Source organism: Notothenia coriiceps, unplaced genomic scaffold (assembly GCF_000735185.1).
Source record: "Notothenia coriiceps isolate Sejong01 unplaced genomic scaffold, NC01 NC01_scaffold00015930, whole genome shotgun sequence".
Classification (NCBI taxonomy): Eukaryota; Metazoa; Chordata; class Actinopteri; order Perciformes; family Nototheniidae; genus Notothenia; species Notothenia coriiceps.
The window spans coordinates 225,596-238,826 of NW_011348631.1; the positions used below are offsets into that span (position 1 = coordinate 225,596).

The 13,231-nt window shown below is 42.4% G+C and overlaps 1 protein-coding gene across 1 annotated transcript in view; it reads left to right on the forward strand.

Annotated features, from left to right (window-relative positions):
* Window positions 1–13,231, forward strand: part of LOC104949337 (sodium/potassium-transporting ATPase subunit beta-1-interacting protein 2-like) — a 63,311-nt gene that overhangs the window by 48,073 nt on the left and 2,007 nt on the right. Inside the window, exon 2 of the mRNA XM_010775694.1 lies at window positions 9,772–9,909. Coding sequence (XP_010773996.1) covers window positions 9,772–9,909 — 138 coding nt within the window. The remainder of the gene's footprint in view (window positions 1–9,771; window positions 9,910–13,231) is intronic.

Here is a 13,231-nt window from a genome sequence, read left to right on the forward strand (position 1 = left end):
TCAATTGTAGATTTGTGAGTCTCACAGGGAAATGGAGTGGACTCGACTCCAATAGGGCTCGAACTGACTGTGTGTCTCTCGGTTTAGTTCCCGAAACTAAATACTAGCAATACTGTCACCGGTACAGCCGTCCGGTGTAGTACATCTGTCGGTCAGTGGGACACACTCCGTCCGGTTGAATTGTCCGGTCCGGTAGTCCTTTGGCGGGGGCAGGAGGAGGGCTACCGGGTCAGGCCCGACCCATGGTCCTCCGCATCTCTCGCTCCCTATACACAGGTGTTCAATTAGCTAGCGTTCCACCGCAGCACTAGCGCCTGCTTGTTTTTTTTTTGTTGATTTACCCAGCGCTTTTATGGACCCGCCGGGCAATTATATGGACCCGCCGTGCGGGTTCATTTCAGATAACACACCCTTTGGGGGACTGGACTTAATTGGGAATGCACTGCAAGTACTCCGAATATGGAGCCTGACCCAGTATTTGCAATATTGCCAGTGTTTGGACCACTCAGTACGTCGACTGCACATTCAATCCGTCTTTGAAAGGTCTCTCAACACAATTCGAGAGAGACGACGCGGACTCCACGTAGAAAGTTTTAACAGTTTATAGTACTCGAAAAAGCCTAAAACGACTTCCTCTAATAGTTTCTATTGAAACCGTTCTATGTCGTACGGTAAGTTCAGACTCACTCTTTTAACGTTGAGTCTACCAAAATGTCTACGACCCAACTCCTACTATTTTTTGTCCCAAATTTATTATAACCTTTATGGTCACAAAGATGTGACTCTTCTGATATGTAACACAGTCTTAGAGAGTTTTTGTTTTCACTAAGTTAGTGCCTGGAAGTACTTGCAACACACTCTCCTTTTTTTTCGGAGTATTCCACACAAACATTTTCCACCGCGGGTATTGGATAATGTCCAATAAATTGAATATTAAAATAATGCCACATTTTATAAAAACAAAGTATAATCTAAAGAACAAAGAAATATAAATACATACGTGGTACTGTAGTTCAGTTTAAGGATCCATACACGCCTTGGATGGGACCGTTATTTGGACAAAGACTAAGACTAAGAAAATTTAGTGACGGGAATAAAGGTTTGAGTTGGGTGTCGGGTTTTCGTTCCCTCAAGGTTGTCAAGTCTCCTGTAAGTCACCTAGAGGATTATACAAAATGGTACGTCTTCAAATAGTTTCTGTAAATGTCTGCCATTATCAGTTTCCAAAAAGGTCGTTACAAAATCACTTGGAACATATGATTAGGACTCTACAAGCTTTACTTGTTTTAGCACACCTGCAATCTTTTGTTTTACGTCGGCACAGAAGATCTTCTTCAAGTTCTTTTACGGAGGACCCGCCAAAGACGGGTGGCCTACAGCTTTCCGTAACAAGACTGGACGGTTTTGTTGATCTCATCATGACATGTAAGAGTGTAATGAATATCGCCAAGTTTTGAAGTCACACACTTATTATGAACTTGTCTTATAAACGGCGATCTATTAGTTGGGGGGGGGTATACTGGTGTGTCAAATGGTGGAATATATATAATATCAAATAGCTGGAAATTAACGAATAAATCTATTAGATATAATAGTATTACGTAGTCAGCTGTTATTTTAGGACGTGGGAGCCCGTCCGTTTAACTACTGTGGATCTTGTGTGATCCCTATGATCCGGAAGGTTCGCGAGAGAGAAACACCGACGTAGATTGACATCACTATCTTGTTTATAACCGCCCGCGAGGGTGATAAGGTCCCGTGCGCGATTTTTTTAGGAGAGGTGCTGTGAGGCGAGCAGTTGTTACACAATACGACCCGGGTGCACGGACATACACGCGTGGTCGACTGACTTATGGTAGGGAGTCCCCATATGTTGTACTGCATTAACAGTACTCGTGCGTCGTTGTTCCTCTAAGCTCTGCCTGAACTGACTCTGGTCGCGGTGACGTTGCGCCGTTACGCGTGGAAGGAAGCAGGTATATGCGTAAGTATTCACGTTACTGGAAAAAAACTAAACCCAGTAATACCTGAAGGATAGAGTAAATACTGACACATGAGTAGCCCATAGCAGTAGATAACAAAGCTCGCAATAGAAAGACAGAGAAATGGGTTAGACATGTCAATACACTAGAAAGAATAGAGTCTAACTACTGGAAGAAAAATAAGAGGAGTTACATGCAGTAAATAGAGCTGAAGAATATACAGTCTACTGGCCAGAAAGTCGATGAGTAATAAACACAAAACAAAAATAACTGAAACGAATAGATTATCAGAGTCTCGATTGAAGCATAGAGTAGGTGGGTTTAACATCCCTAGAATACCAGAAATCTAATCCTGGAAGACTCCCCATTCTGAAATCTCGATAACCGATAGCTTTCACCCGCCTTCGTACCCAAGGTATTAACCAATACAAGTGTATGATAAACTATTATTTTAGGGTACTTTTCAGTAATACTCTATTTCAGTATTAATACTCTAAGCTTTCAGACTTTACACTCTATTTTTCTCAGTAACTCTTATCTCTCATCGTTCCTATGTATTCTTGTCACAATCCGAGGTACTCTATGCTTTCAGCTGCAGAGTTCCAGCCATATATACTCTATTATCTTTCATGTAGTGAGGAACTAGCTACAGTGATTTGATGTGAACCAGGACGCAAAGGGATCACACTACTCAATATATGCTAATGCAGAGCTTTAATAGTGAGCGCGAGGAGTATTGCGCGCGTATGAGTGAGCTCTAGGATGATATAGCCTCTGAGGAATTTCCTCAAGTGGATTAATACTCTATTCTTCACGCGTACGCACATACGTCAACACCGGGCGCTCTAGAAGACTTCCAGGTATAGAAGAGTTACGCTGCGAATCAAGACGAGAGGTAATCACGTGTCTGTCCTGTATCACGAAGAAGGAAGAGGATATCCTATCACTGCAAGTCGTCGTCCTACGCGATTCGTCGAGGCACTCCCCGTGAGGTCCTGCCCATTTACACGCTCGCTGCACTCGAGCTCACGCATCTCTATATATATATATATCGTCGGCTCCTCTGTGACTACGAGGAGGTGCCGACGCGAGCGCATGTGCCCCTAGCGTGAAAGGCCCTTGCACTCCGCTCGTGCCGCGGCACTGAATAGAGTCCGGGTTACTGGTCGAGACGTACGGGGTAGGGAACCTATAATCAAATCATTGAACAGTTACGAAAGTAGCGTTGCGACTACAAGATGTCAATCTTGTGCGACCACTCCAGGCACTTCTTTCCGTTTGTCTCGTCAACACATTTTTATATATCAGGAGTCATATTGTCCGGATGTAAATTAAAGACATAAACAATAAACGATCCACACACAGATGTCACACACCCACAACACAACACGACATGTCGACCGCCCGGCATTTACGCCCGCACTGTCTCTGCCCAAGAGTCAACCAAACCACAGGAACGAATGAAAATTATGAACATGTGAAACCGGGCAATTAAAAGTTAAGGGGTAACTCGCTGGTCTCTCTCTCTCCCCGCCCCCCCCCTATATGGGTCAGAGACTAACACAATGCAATAATACTCCTCACGGAGAGTATGACAAACTAAGCTTTAACATATATAAGTATATTTATATACACCACATATACAGGCGTAGACCTACGGACAATAACAGAGTAATATGGCGTGTGACAGTTACCATAAATTTTCATTGTATATATATTCAACCAGTACTTTGTGTAGACAGGTAAGTCTCAACGATGACGCGGAGACAGGTAAAGGTAATTACCTGCAGAGAAATTTTACTCGTCGAGTCTCCTCTCCTCAAGATGTAAAGAGATTGACGGAACGACGAAAGGTGGGAGAGAGGAGCCCAAGGGGAGGAGCCAGGAGGCGAAACGTAGAGGACTCCGTGGTTCAGAGCTCATCTCCTAACTCCTATCCCAGCTCCTCCCCTTTAAACTCATAACTACTTTTGGACAGGACGACAAATCAGGGAAGGGGGGTCCGCTTCGTGTACCTCCCTGCGTTCCGTTTGGTGCTCTTCGTCCCTTAATCAAAATTTAACAGGAAAGGAGACCTCCACATTGGCACTTCGCTGCAGGCCAAAAAACTACTGCGGCGTGTCCGACAAGCAGACCTGTCGTCGAGACAGGGGCAATCAAAGTGTTTGTGGGAGGCGGTAGTGTAAATGAATAGTTTTTTGTAACATAGTAGACACATACTGAGAGGTATTTATTTATTTTATTCTTGAGTAAGAGTTTTTCTAATTTGTGAGAGTAGTTTTTCTCTGTGGGTCTCAAACGGTTTGGTCACCATTTATGTAAACACATATTTCCATTTGAGGGGGTAGTGATTAGTAAAATATGCATGAATAATAAAAAAAAAAAAAGAGTTAACTAGGTGAATAAAACTTGTTGAGAGCTAAAACTAGCCTTTGCTGCTGCCTCAAAGAGCAGCAGGGGGGAGAGGAGGGAGACAGGAGAGGCTGATTCAGGAGCACAGACACACTCACAAGTATAAATGAACCATAAATAAATAAACAAGTTTCAGTGTTTTTTCATATTGGAAATGGGATGTCATTGTTTATGGCCACGATTTTATGATTATTGAAATGCATACAGTTCTGTTTCATATAGGTGTTTCCATAGATCTAGTCTCTTTATTTTCCCCTCAAAGTGGATGCATTTAACTCCAAAATAAATGAATAAATCTTACAAAGGCACGTCACCTCAACCCCCCCCTCCCAAGTATATTTCAGATCTGTGGGAAACACTGCACTTAGACTAAGAGTTCTATCTATAGCTGGGCAACTAAGGACGTTATTGCTTTTACAGATATTATTGAGCAGTTGTGATGAGTTTGAGTGAGGAAATTGGATATTTAATGGAAGGGTTTCACCTATGATCATCATTGTCTTTTTCCATCTCCGCCCTCCTTCTCTTTTCTTCTCCATCATTTGCCCTCCCTTCCCCTTTTCTTTCCTCTACACCTTTTTATATCTTTTCCCCCCTATCACTTTGCTCCCCCCATCTTCCCTGCCGTCTTTTCCTCTCTCTCTCTCTCCGAGCCCTAAGTAGCCACAAATGGTCCCTAATAGCCTCCAATGGAGATGAATTGATCGTTGTGTGAACCGAATCGATAGGAGATTGCTTTTGCTGTACACAGTGGGATACGGCACAGGCAGGCGGCCTTAATTAAGTTAACAGTGAACCACGATCGCTTTGGAGTTTTATTGGTAGAATAAAGTTTACGAGGGATACAGAGGCTTCGGAAAAAAATTATGGTTTCCGAATAAAGGAGGAGAAACCCGGTATATATTTACCTCGATGTGCTACTCAGTCGTGATGCTTCCTGTCTGACTCATAAAGTGTTGTTTGGTCATTTTCTCACTTTCTCTGCCTGTTTTATTCTCTATTCCATGCTGCTTCCCTTACTTCCTCTCCTCTCCCGTCTCTTACCCCAGCTTTCTTCTGGCTATTTATCTCGTCCTCCCTTGTCAAACCTCTTCGCCATCCCACTCCCCCTTTCCTCCTCTCTACTTTCTGTCGTCTATAATGGGATGAGCAGCAGAATTTGATCAGCAGTTTTTTAAAGGTCACAGAAGCAAAGCAAAGACTCTCGGCCAAAAGCGCTGAGGGAACAAGGGAGGGAAGGAGGCAAGCTAGAGGAAGAGATAAGAGGGCCATGCAGAGTGGAGGATGTAGGGAGGAGAGCTATAGAGAAGGACATGCTGCACAAAGGGAAGGTGGAAATAGAGAAGAAGAAAAAGCGGAGACAGAAGGTAGAGCATAAAGGAGGGAAGAGGGGGAGCAATGGAAGGAAAGGAGGTGTGGTAATTTGCTGTTTTACGACACAACAGATTTGGTAACAGATGAATGCGTATTAAATATGTAAGACAGGAAAGAGAGCAGGGGGCCATGTGGAGAACAGGGAAGCAGAAGGAAATGAGAAGGGAGAAGAATGAGTGGGCGAGAGAGGGGAAAAAAGGTGAGGAGGGAGGAATTGAAGGGTGAGAAGATGAGACATTCTCTCTTCTCTCACCCACTGCCACTCCCTCATCTCTTCCTCTATCCTCAGTAGCTGTCGGATCTTAATTACCTCTCTATCTCTTCAGGGCCTCTCATCACATCTCTCGGCCTGTCTCTGTCCCTCATCGTTATATTCTCTCTCCTCTCCTCCTCTGTTCCGGGTAAAAGACAAAAGTCTCATGATGGTCACACAGTGCAGCTGTCTCCCTGTCTGGAGCAATATGACGCCTTTTGAAAGCATCCTATCGTTTCATTATCAAAAATGTATTCCCATACTCACTGAAGACTTCCTCCTTGTTGTGTCCTCCGCCTCTCTCTGCCGTCCCTTTCATCAGCCCTGTCTTTCCGCTGCCAATCTGTTCCCTAAGTGTTTAAGTGTCTTTTTCCATTACTTCATTGACATGTCTCCGGACTGGGTACATTTGTGTTCGTGTCGTGGCTCACTTTTTCTTCTAAAATGCTCTGTGCCACTATTTGGCCCTATGTTATGTGGAAGAATGGATGCACTCACTCTAGCTCGGTAGTTATGGTCATATTGTTTACAAATAATTGTGCGTTTCAACAAGTTTCTTAAGAAAATGATGTCATGACACACTAACTGTACGTTTATCGACACATGTTGGGCTATCCGTCTATCTTTAGCTGTACTTTAATGGCAAGGCAAATCAAATAGACATGCAATACTGTTGATTAGGAATACACCAGCAAAACACATGATCATAGTTTGGAGGACTTGCTGTAAATTAAACTTACAAATGACGACATCCCACAGAGAAACGTGCTGATATTCTAGATAGATTGACTGAAATGTTTCACACAAGCTTTAAAAAATGCTCATTTCCAGGTTCATATTTGTATTTGTGACATGCTTTGATGTTCAAAAACCTCTGCTGCAGCTCCTCTTTTCGCCCTCTGTCTGAAACCAGATCCCAGTCTGCTCTGATTGGTTAGCTGGCTGACTTTGCTGTGATTTGTCAACCACTTCTAGATATCCCGCCCCTTAGCCTATTACTTACAATATGTTGGAGCTGTTGGAGGAGGGAGGGTTATGGGAAATAAACGTTGGAATTAAGGCCTTTGCTGACCATGTACATGCACCAAAAGCTATATTACGTAATACAGGAAAGGCAAAACCCCAGAAAGCATAATAGGGTAACAGTTTTTATTGACTAAAACTAGACTAAAGTAGTCAGGATTTTTCTTCGACAAAACGTCATTATTACTGTATTCAGGCTCTCAGCCAACTAATGCATTTGGAAACTCATAACAAGGGCTCGAGCGTCAGTGTGTGCAAACAGAAAAATAAGTGAAATAAACATCCTTGGTCCCTGAGGGATTCTGTGCCGACATGAGACGGATTGTGAGAAAGCAACTGCATCTCCAACTTACTTTTTTCTCTGCTTTATGTGACACACACACACACACACACACACACACACACACACACACACACACACACACACACACACACACACACACACACACACACACACACACAGATACAGCACTGCACATATTCATAGACACATTATATATATTCATAGCAGGCTTGTCAGCGTTTATTCACCTCCAGATTGGGCAGCCACTGCAGAGGCACATTAGATTTAAGAGAAGAAAAAAACTCTCCTGTCAATACTTGCAACTCGAAAGAATTGCCTCTACAAAATAAACTCACATTAAGGCTAATTCCACAGGTGGATGCACAACGTAGATAAACAACCTGAATGTGAACATGCCCCCCACCCTTGTGCTTTATTTAAGCAGCACCAGTGAAAGGAACAACATCTCTGTCGGCAGTATCAAAGCCTGTCGCAGCAGATCCCACAGGACCCGGGCTCGCCAGCTTGAAGCTCCACCTGTACAGGAGGCAAAGCTCTCATCAGCCGCTCATATCACTGAACTGACGTAGCTGCTGCTAGCGTCAACACTGTCTGCAGCTCCCTCTCTCTCTCTCTCTCTCTCTCTCTCTGTCTCTCTCTCTCTCCCCGGAGTCATACTGCAGTTGTTGAAAGGCCAGGCGACTTCACACCCTATCTGAAGCTTCTGCCGTGTGACACGTGCAAAGGATGCTGGGATTACGGCAGAGCGCGGCTGCCCGTGCTTTGTCTTTTGTCTGTCAAGAGAATGCGGTGACTTAATTACAGAGAGTGATGAACCGAGGCAGCTGAAGTTAGTTGTTTCACAGCTGAAGCATGTAATGAGAATTTCATGTCAAAAGATGGAGCGAAGTCCAAATGAACAGATGGTCTGCTTTGGAATATTCCTCTTTATTACTCAGGTTCAAATAAACACCAGCAGAAAAAGGATTAGATTTTGCTGACTGATCATTAGGGTGTGTGTAGGAATAACCAAGAGAAATCAATATGGTTGTTACATCAAGAGCGTGCAAACTAATTCTTTAACCCGCCACCCATTGTGTTTGCACGTGATTTATTGTGTTTTTTTTGGGGAGTGTGCGCACGTCCCAGCTGGAGTGAAGACTGTTTATATTATTGTTGATGAAAGAGGGGCCCCCAGGGGCTTCGGTAATGGGCTGGGAGGCCTCTGACTTCTTATAATGGCCTTTGTGCACGTGTGTGTATGGGAGTGTGAGAGGTAGCCAGAGAGAGACACAATTGCAGGACTATATAATTGTAAAAGGAAGGACACACTTTAACATAATAAAATGAATCAGATACACAACAGACAGAAAGGGACATAGAAGCACAGACACAAAGAGACACCGTGTCACACACACACACACACACACACACACACACACACACACACACACACACACACACACACACACACACACACACACACACACACACATTGTGGTGCCAGCTGAGCCCAGTGTGTCCAATAACAGCAGGTGCTGTCAAATGCAAGCACAGCAGACCTGCGCTGACATGGAAACACACACACACACACACACACACACACACACACACACACACACACACACACACACACACACACACACACACACACACACACACACACACACACACATTTATTCATTCTTATTCTTTAACTCTCACTTCCGATAAGTACCATTATAGGGAAATGGAACGTTGAATAGGTGTACTTAAGACAAAGTCAGTTTATGTGTGGGATACCCAGTGTGTGACTGTATGTGTGTTAACCTGCTATGTGGCTGTGAAAGGCTGTAGTGTTGCCATATGGTCACACATTAGGGCTCTCACACTCAGCCATCCAGAAGAGTTTGTGTGTGTGTGTGTGTGTGTGTGTGTGTGTGTGTGTGTGTGTGTGTGTGTGTGTGTGTGTGAAGCCAGTGAGACTAACAGGATATAAACAACTTTGCTGATGTACGCTGTTGCGATTTAACACTTTCAGTTTTTTGGGCTGAATGAAGCTACCAATGGTATTTATTTTTTATTTTTAAAGCCCCGCCTCCTCTGTCCTCTGCTTCATCTTCATCCTCATGTCTTCTCCCTCTCCGTCCCCCTGTGTGTGTGTTAATATATTTAGCAGTGCTGTATCATATGCTCTGCTGACTTCATTAACTATCTCAGCATGAGGCTTCAGTGGCTGAATGATAATAAACCTGGAAATATACACACACACACACACACACACACACACACGCGCGCGCGGTCCTGGGATTTTTTTCCCCCGGATAATTTTTTTTTTTTTAAAAAGGTGTCAGCCCAGGTCGAGAAGTCAAGGAACTTGATTTTTACAATTTTAAGCTTTTGCCGTTGCAAGACTCAACTGTTGATCATTTTTTTTGTTTCTAACCACTAACTTCCTCTCTCAGGTGAGTGTGTTGGAGCGTCAGGTGATCGACTTCCTGGGCTACCAGTGGGCTCCCATCCTGACCAACTTCCTCCACATCATCATCGTCATCCTGGGTCTGTTTGGCACGATCCAGTTCAGGCCGAGATATGTCACCGGGGTGAGTTTTACACACTCACACACACACATTTCAAACAGCCATTACACATACATATAATTTGCCCTAGATTTAGCGACAGCCTCTCATTAGCCGCTCAGCTCTCTACATCGAGTAATGAGGACTGAATATGGAATGACAGTTTCAAGGGTTTATTTTCTGTCTCACTGGAAGTCATTTGTATGCCTCATAGCACTGCCATGCAGGGATGTAGTGACATAGTCATGACTTTAAATACACTGTGTGTACAGAACAATGCTTTAGTGACATTTGATTTTGAAACATCTGATTCACCATCATACATATAACTAGAGAATGAGAATAAAATAGCAAGGCGAATGCTTTATTTACAATTTAAATGAATTAATGGTTAACATATAAATTCTTACAGGTGGATCCCATTTCTCTCTAAAGAAAAATAAAGATAAAAATAAATAGATTAAAGGGGCCCTATTATGCTAATGTTCAGGTTCATATTTATATTTTGTTCCTCTACCATGACATGTTTCATGCTTAATTTTCAAAAAGTGATTTGTCAACAGCTTACAGTGACCATGTACAATGTGTTGGAGCACTAGCCAACAGCAGTGCGAGTGTTACATATGTCACTAAGTTATGGAAGTATTTATTTTTTACAAAAGTCCTGTAGTGTTTTACTTGAAATTTCGGCCAAGAACGGGACTGTTAAAATATCAGGTTTTGCATACATGATTATCATGGGCATACAAACTCAGAATAGCACAATATTAACAAAATGTCTATAGAAAATCAGTCAAATTCATCCTTTGTGAGTGAATTGAGTGTAGGTTTCTTTCTGGGGGGCAAAAGACATGTACAAAAAGACATATCTTATGTTATAATTCAAGAGCCACGGGATAATTGACCTCTATTTTTTTAAACATGATGGCTCTCACCAATATAGGTATATCGAGACACTCCTAGCTAGGACTGCATTTATTTATGGTAAAGAGTTTGTTCAAACAAGTCCCATACACATTCACTAGCTCTATGTTAAAAGTATAACACTTTGATCATTGACAGTAAATACTTTTGACATTAATATAGATGGTTTATATTTGATAGAAAGGGGGAGGCTATTAACCTGACCTCCTGAGTTTTAATTGAGTAGCCATGAATCATATAGTGCAGGGGTCGGCAACCTTTCGGATATGAAGTTCCATTTAAAAAAAAAATTGTTATCAGCGTGCCAACAATCGAGAATTATCAACGGGGGGGGGCGTTGAGGAGCTTGACGCTCGTCAACTATCAGCAGGAGTGCGGGGGAGCCTCGCTGCGGGGAAGCCTCGCTGCGGGGAAGCAGTGTGTGGACCTGTCAGTGCAACTTAACAAACACATTTAAATAATTGGTTTAAACGGCATAATAATAAGGACGATCGTCCGTTCTGTGATTCTCCAGAGCACACATGTTATGATATTAGGGTCATGCAGAGTGAGATGAGATCGCTGTCCCTTTAAGAGAGAGAGAGAGGGGTGTGGCTTGTGCATGTGTGTTTGTGGATGGTAGAGCGACAGTGAGGGAACGTGTGTGTGTTTCTGGAAGTGAAACGAGGAAGAAGAAAAACAGAGGTCTGTGATGTATTTTGTGAAACGGAAGAACAGCTAAATAAATGCAACGGCATCCCAAGAAGTGCTCGCTTCTCTCCAGTCATTTAAGCTAATGTGGGTTATTGAACCTGAAACTTGTTGCTTCTGCCCTCCTCGACTACGGTCTGGGATGGCCGACAGGAAAAGTTCAACACACAGATGGCCAGTCCGCCCTGTTAGCAGGATTTAGACTTAACCTTTGTGTCTCCTGCAGCCAGAAAGGTGTATAATCTCAGTCGTTCAAGTTTTAGCCATCCATCACGGCGTTATTTAATTTAGGCACACATCTCAAGAGGCATGAGGACAGACGAGAAGGGGCGTGAACTTTCCAACGGTCTTATACTCCGTAGGTTCAGTGGTTCCCAAACTTTTTGGGCCCAAGGACACCAAAGGACAAGTAAAAACTCGCAAGGCCACACCTACCTAAAATAGCCCTTATAACACGGTGTTATCACTCATATCATGTTAAAATATCTGTAAATGTGCATACTTATGCAGCCAATGGCCATAGTTAAATGTGATAAAGACCAACTATGATTACTCAATGAAATTATCTATAACGATAATATATGTGAATCACATGACCTATGAAATATAGTAATATATATATAATATATTATACGCGTAAAAATATTTTTTTCACATATAATATCAAATGTATTTATTATAAAAAATATTATTAGAGTTGCTAAAAGTGCAATAAAAAGAGGTGTGTCCTATGCTAGCCAAGTGTCAGTTCTTTGACCCAGCATTACTATATTATATCTATGTTCTTGAGTGATTATAGGATCACATGACCTGGAAGGGATATTTGTAAGCAATAAGCTGATTTTTTCCAATCAAATATAAATTGTTATCCTAAAATAATATTTTAGTGAGTAGATGTATATAATATTGCAAATAAATATAGAGGTGTTTAGTTTCCAATGCTATGTCAGAGCGAATGATGTAGGCTTTCAGATCACAACAACGTCTCGCAAGCAATATTTGCACAGTGATAATTAGGTCACTTAGAAACACTGGCAGAAAGAGTCGATCTTGAAATGTCCAAAATAAGGACTTGAATCGTTCCATCAAAATAGGCATACGAGAATAATCTCTCAAGCAGAATTTCCAGCACATAAGAAATTCTGTACGCGTCAATGTCTAAATGGGACATAGGAAGTTACAAATAGGTGTGTCCTATGCAGCCAGTGTAGTTCTTTGACCAACATTGATTGGAGTGATATAGGTCACAGTGACCTGGAAGGTATGAAGCAAATAAAGCTACATCGTTCCAGTCAAAACTATTATATTCTAATATAGTTTAGGAGTATAAAATGCAATACAAATAGGTGTGTCCTTCGCGCCAGTCGTTAGTTCTTGACCCAGTCATTTTTTTTGAGTGAATGGTAGGTCACATGACCTGGAAGGTATTGAAGAAATAAGCTAATTGTTCCATTCAACGATATTAATATAAAAACCTATTTAGAGTTGCTAAAATGCAACTAAGAAAGAGTGTGTCCTAGCAAGCCAGTGTTGATCTTTGACCCAGCATTATTTCTTGGAGTGATTAGGTCACATGACCTGGAAGGGTATGAGCAATAAGCTGATTTTTGGCCAATCAAAAAATGTCATCTAAAAATATGTTAGAGTTAAAATGCAATAAGAACGAGGGTGCTGTCCCAATGTAGCCAGTGTAGTTCTTTGATCCCAACCATTGGATTTTTGAGGTGATTCA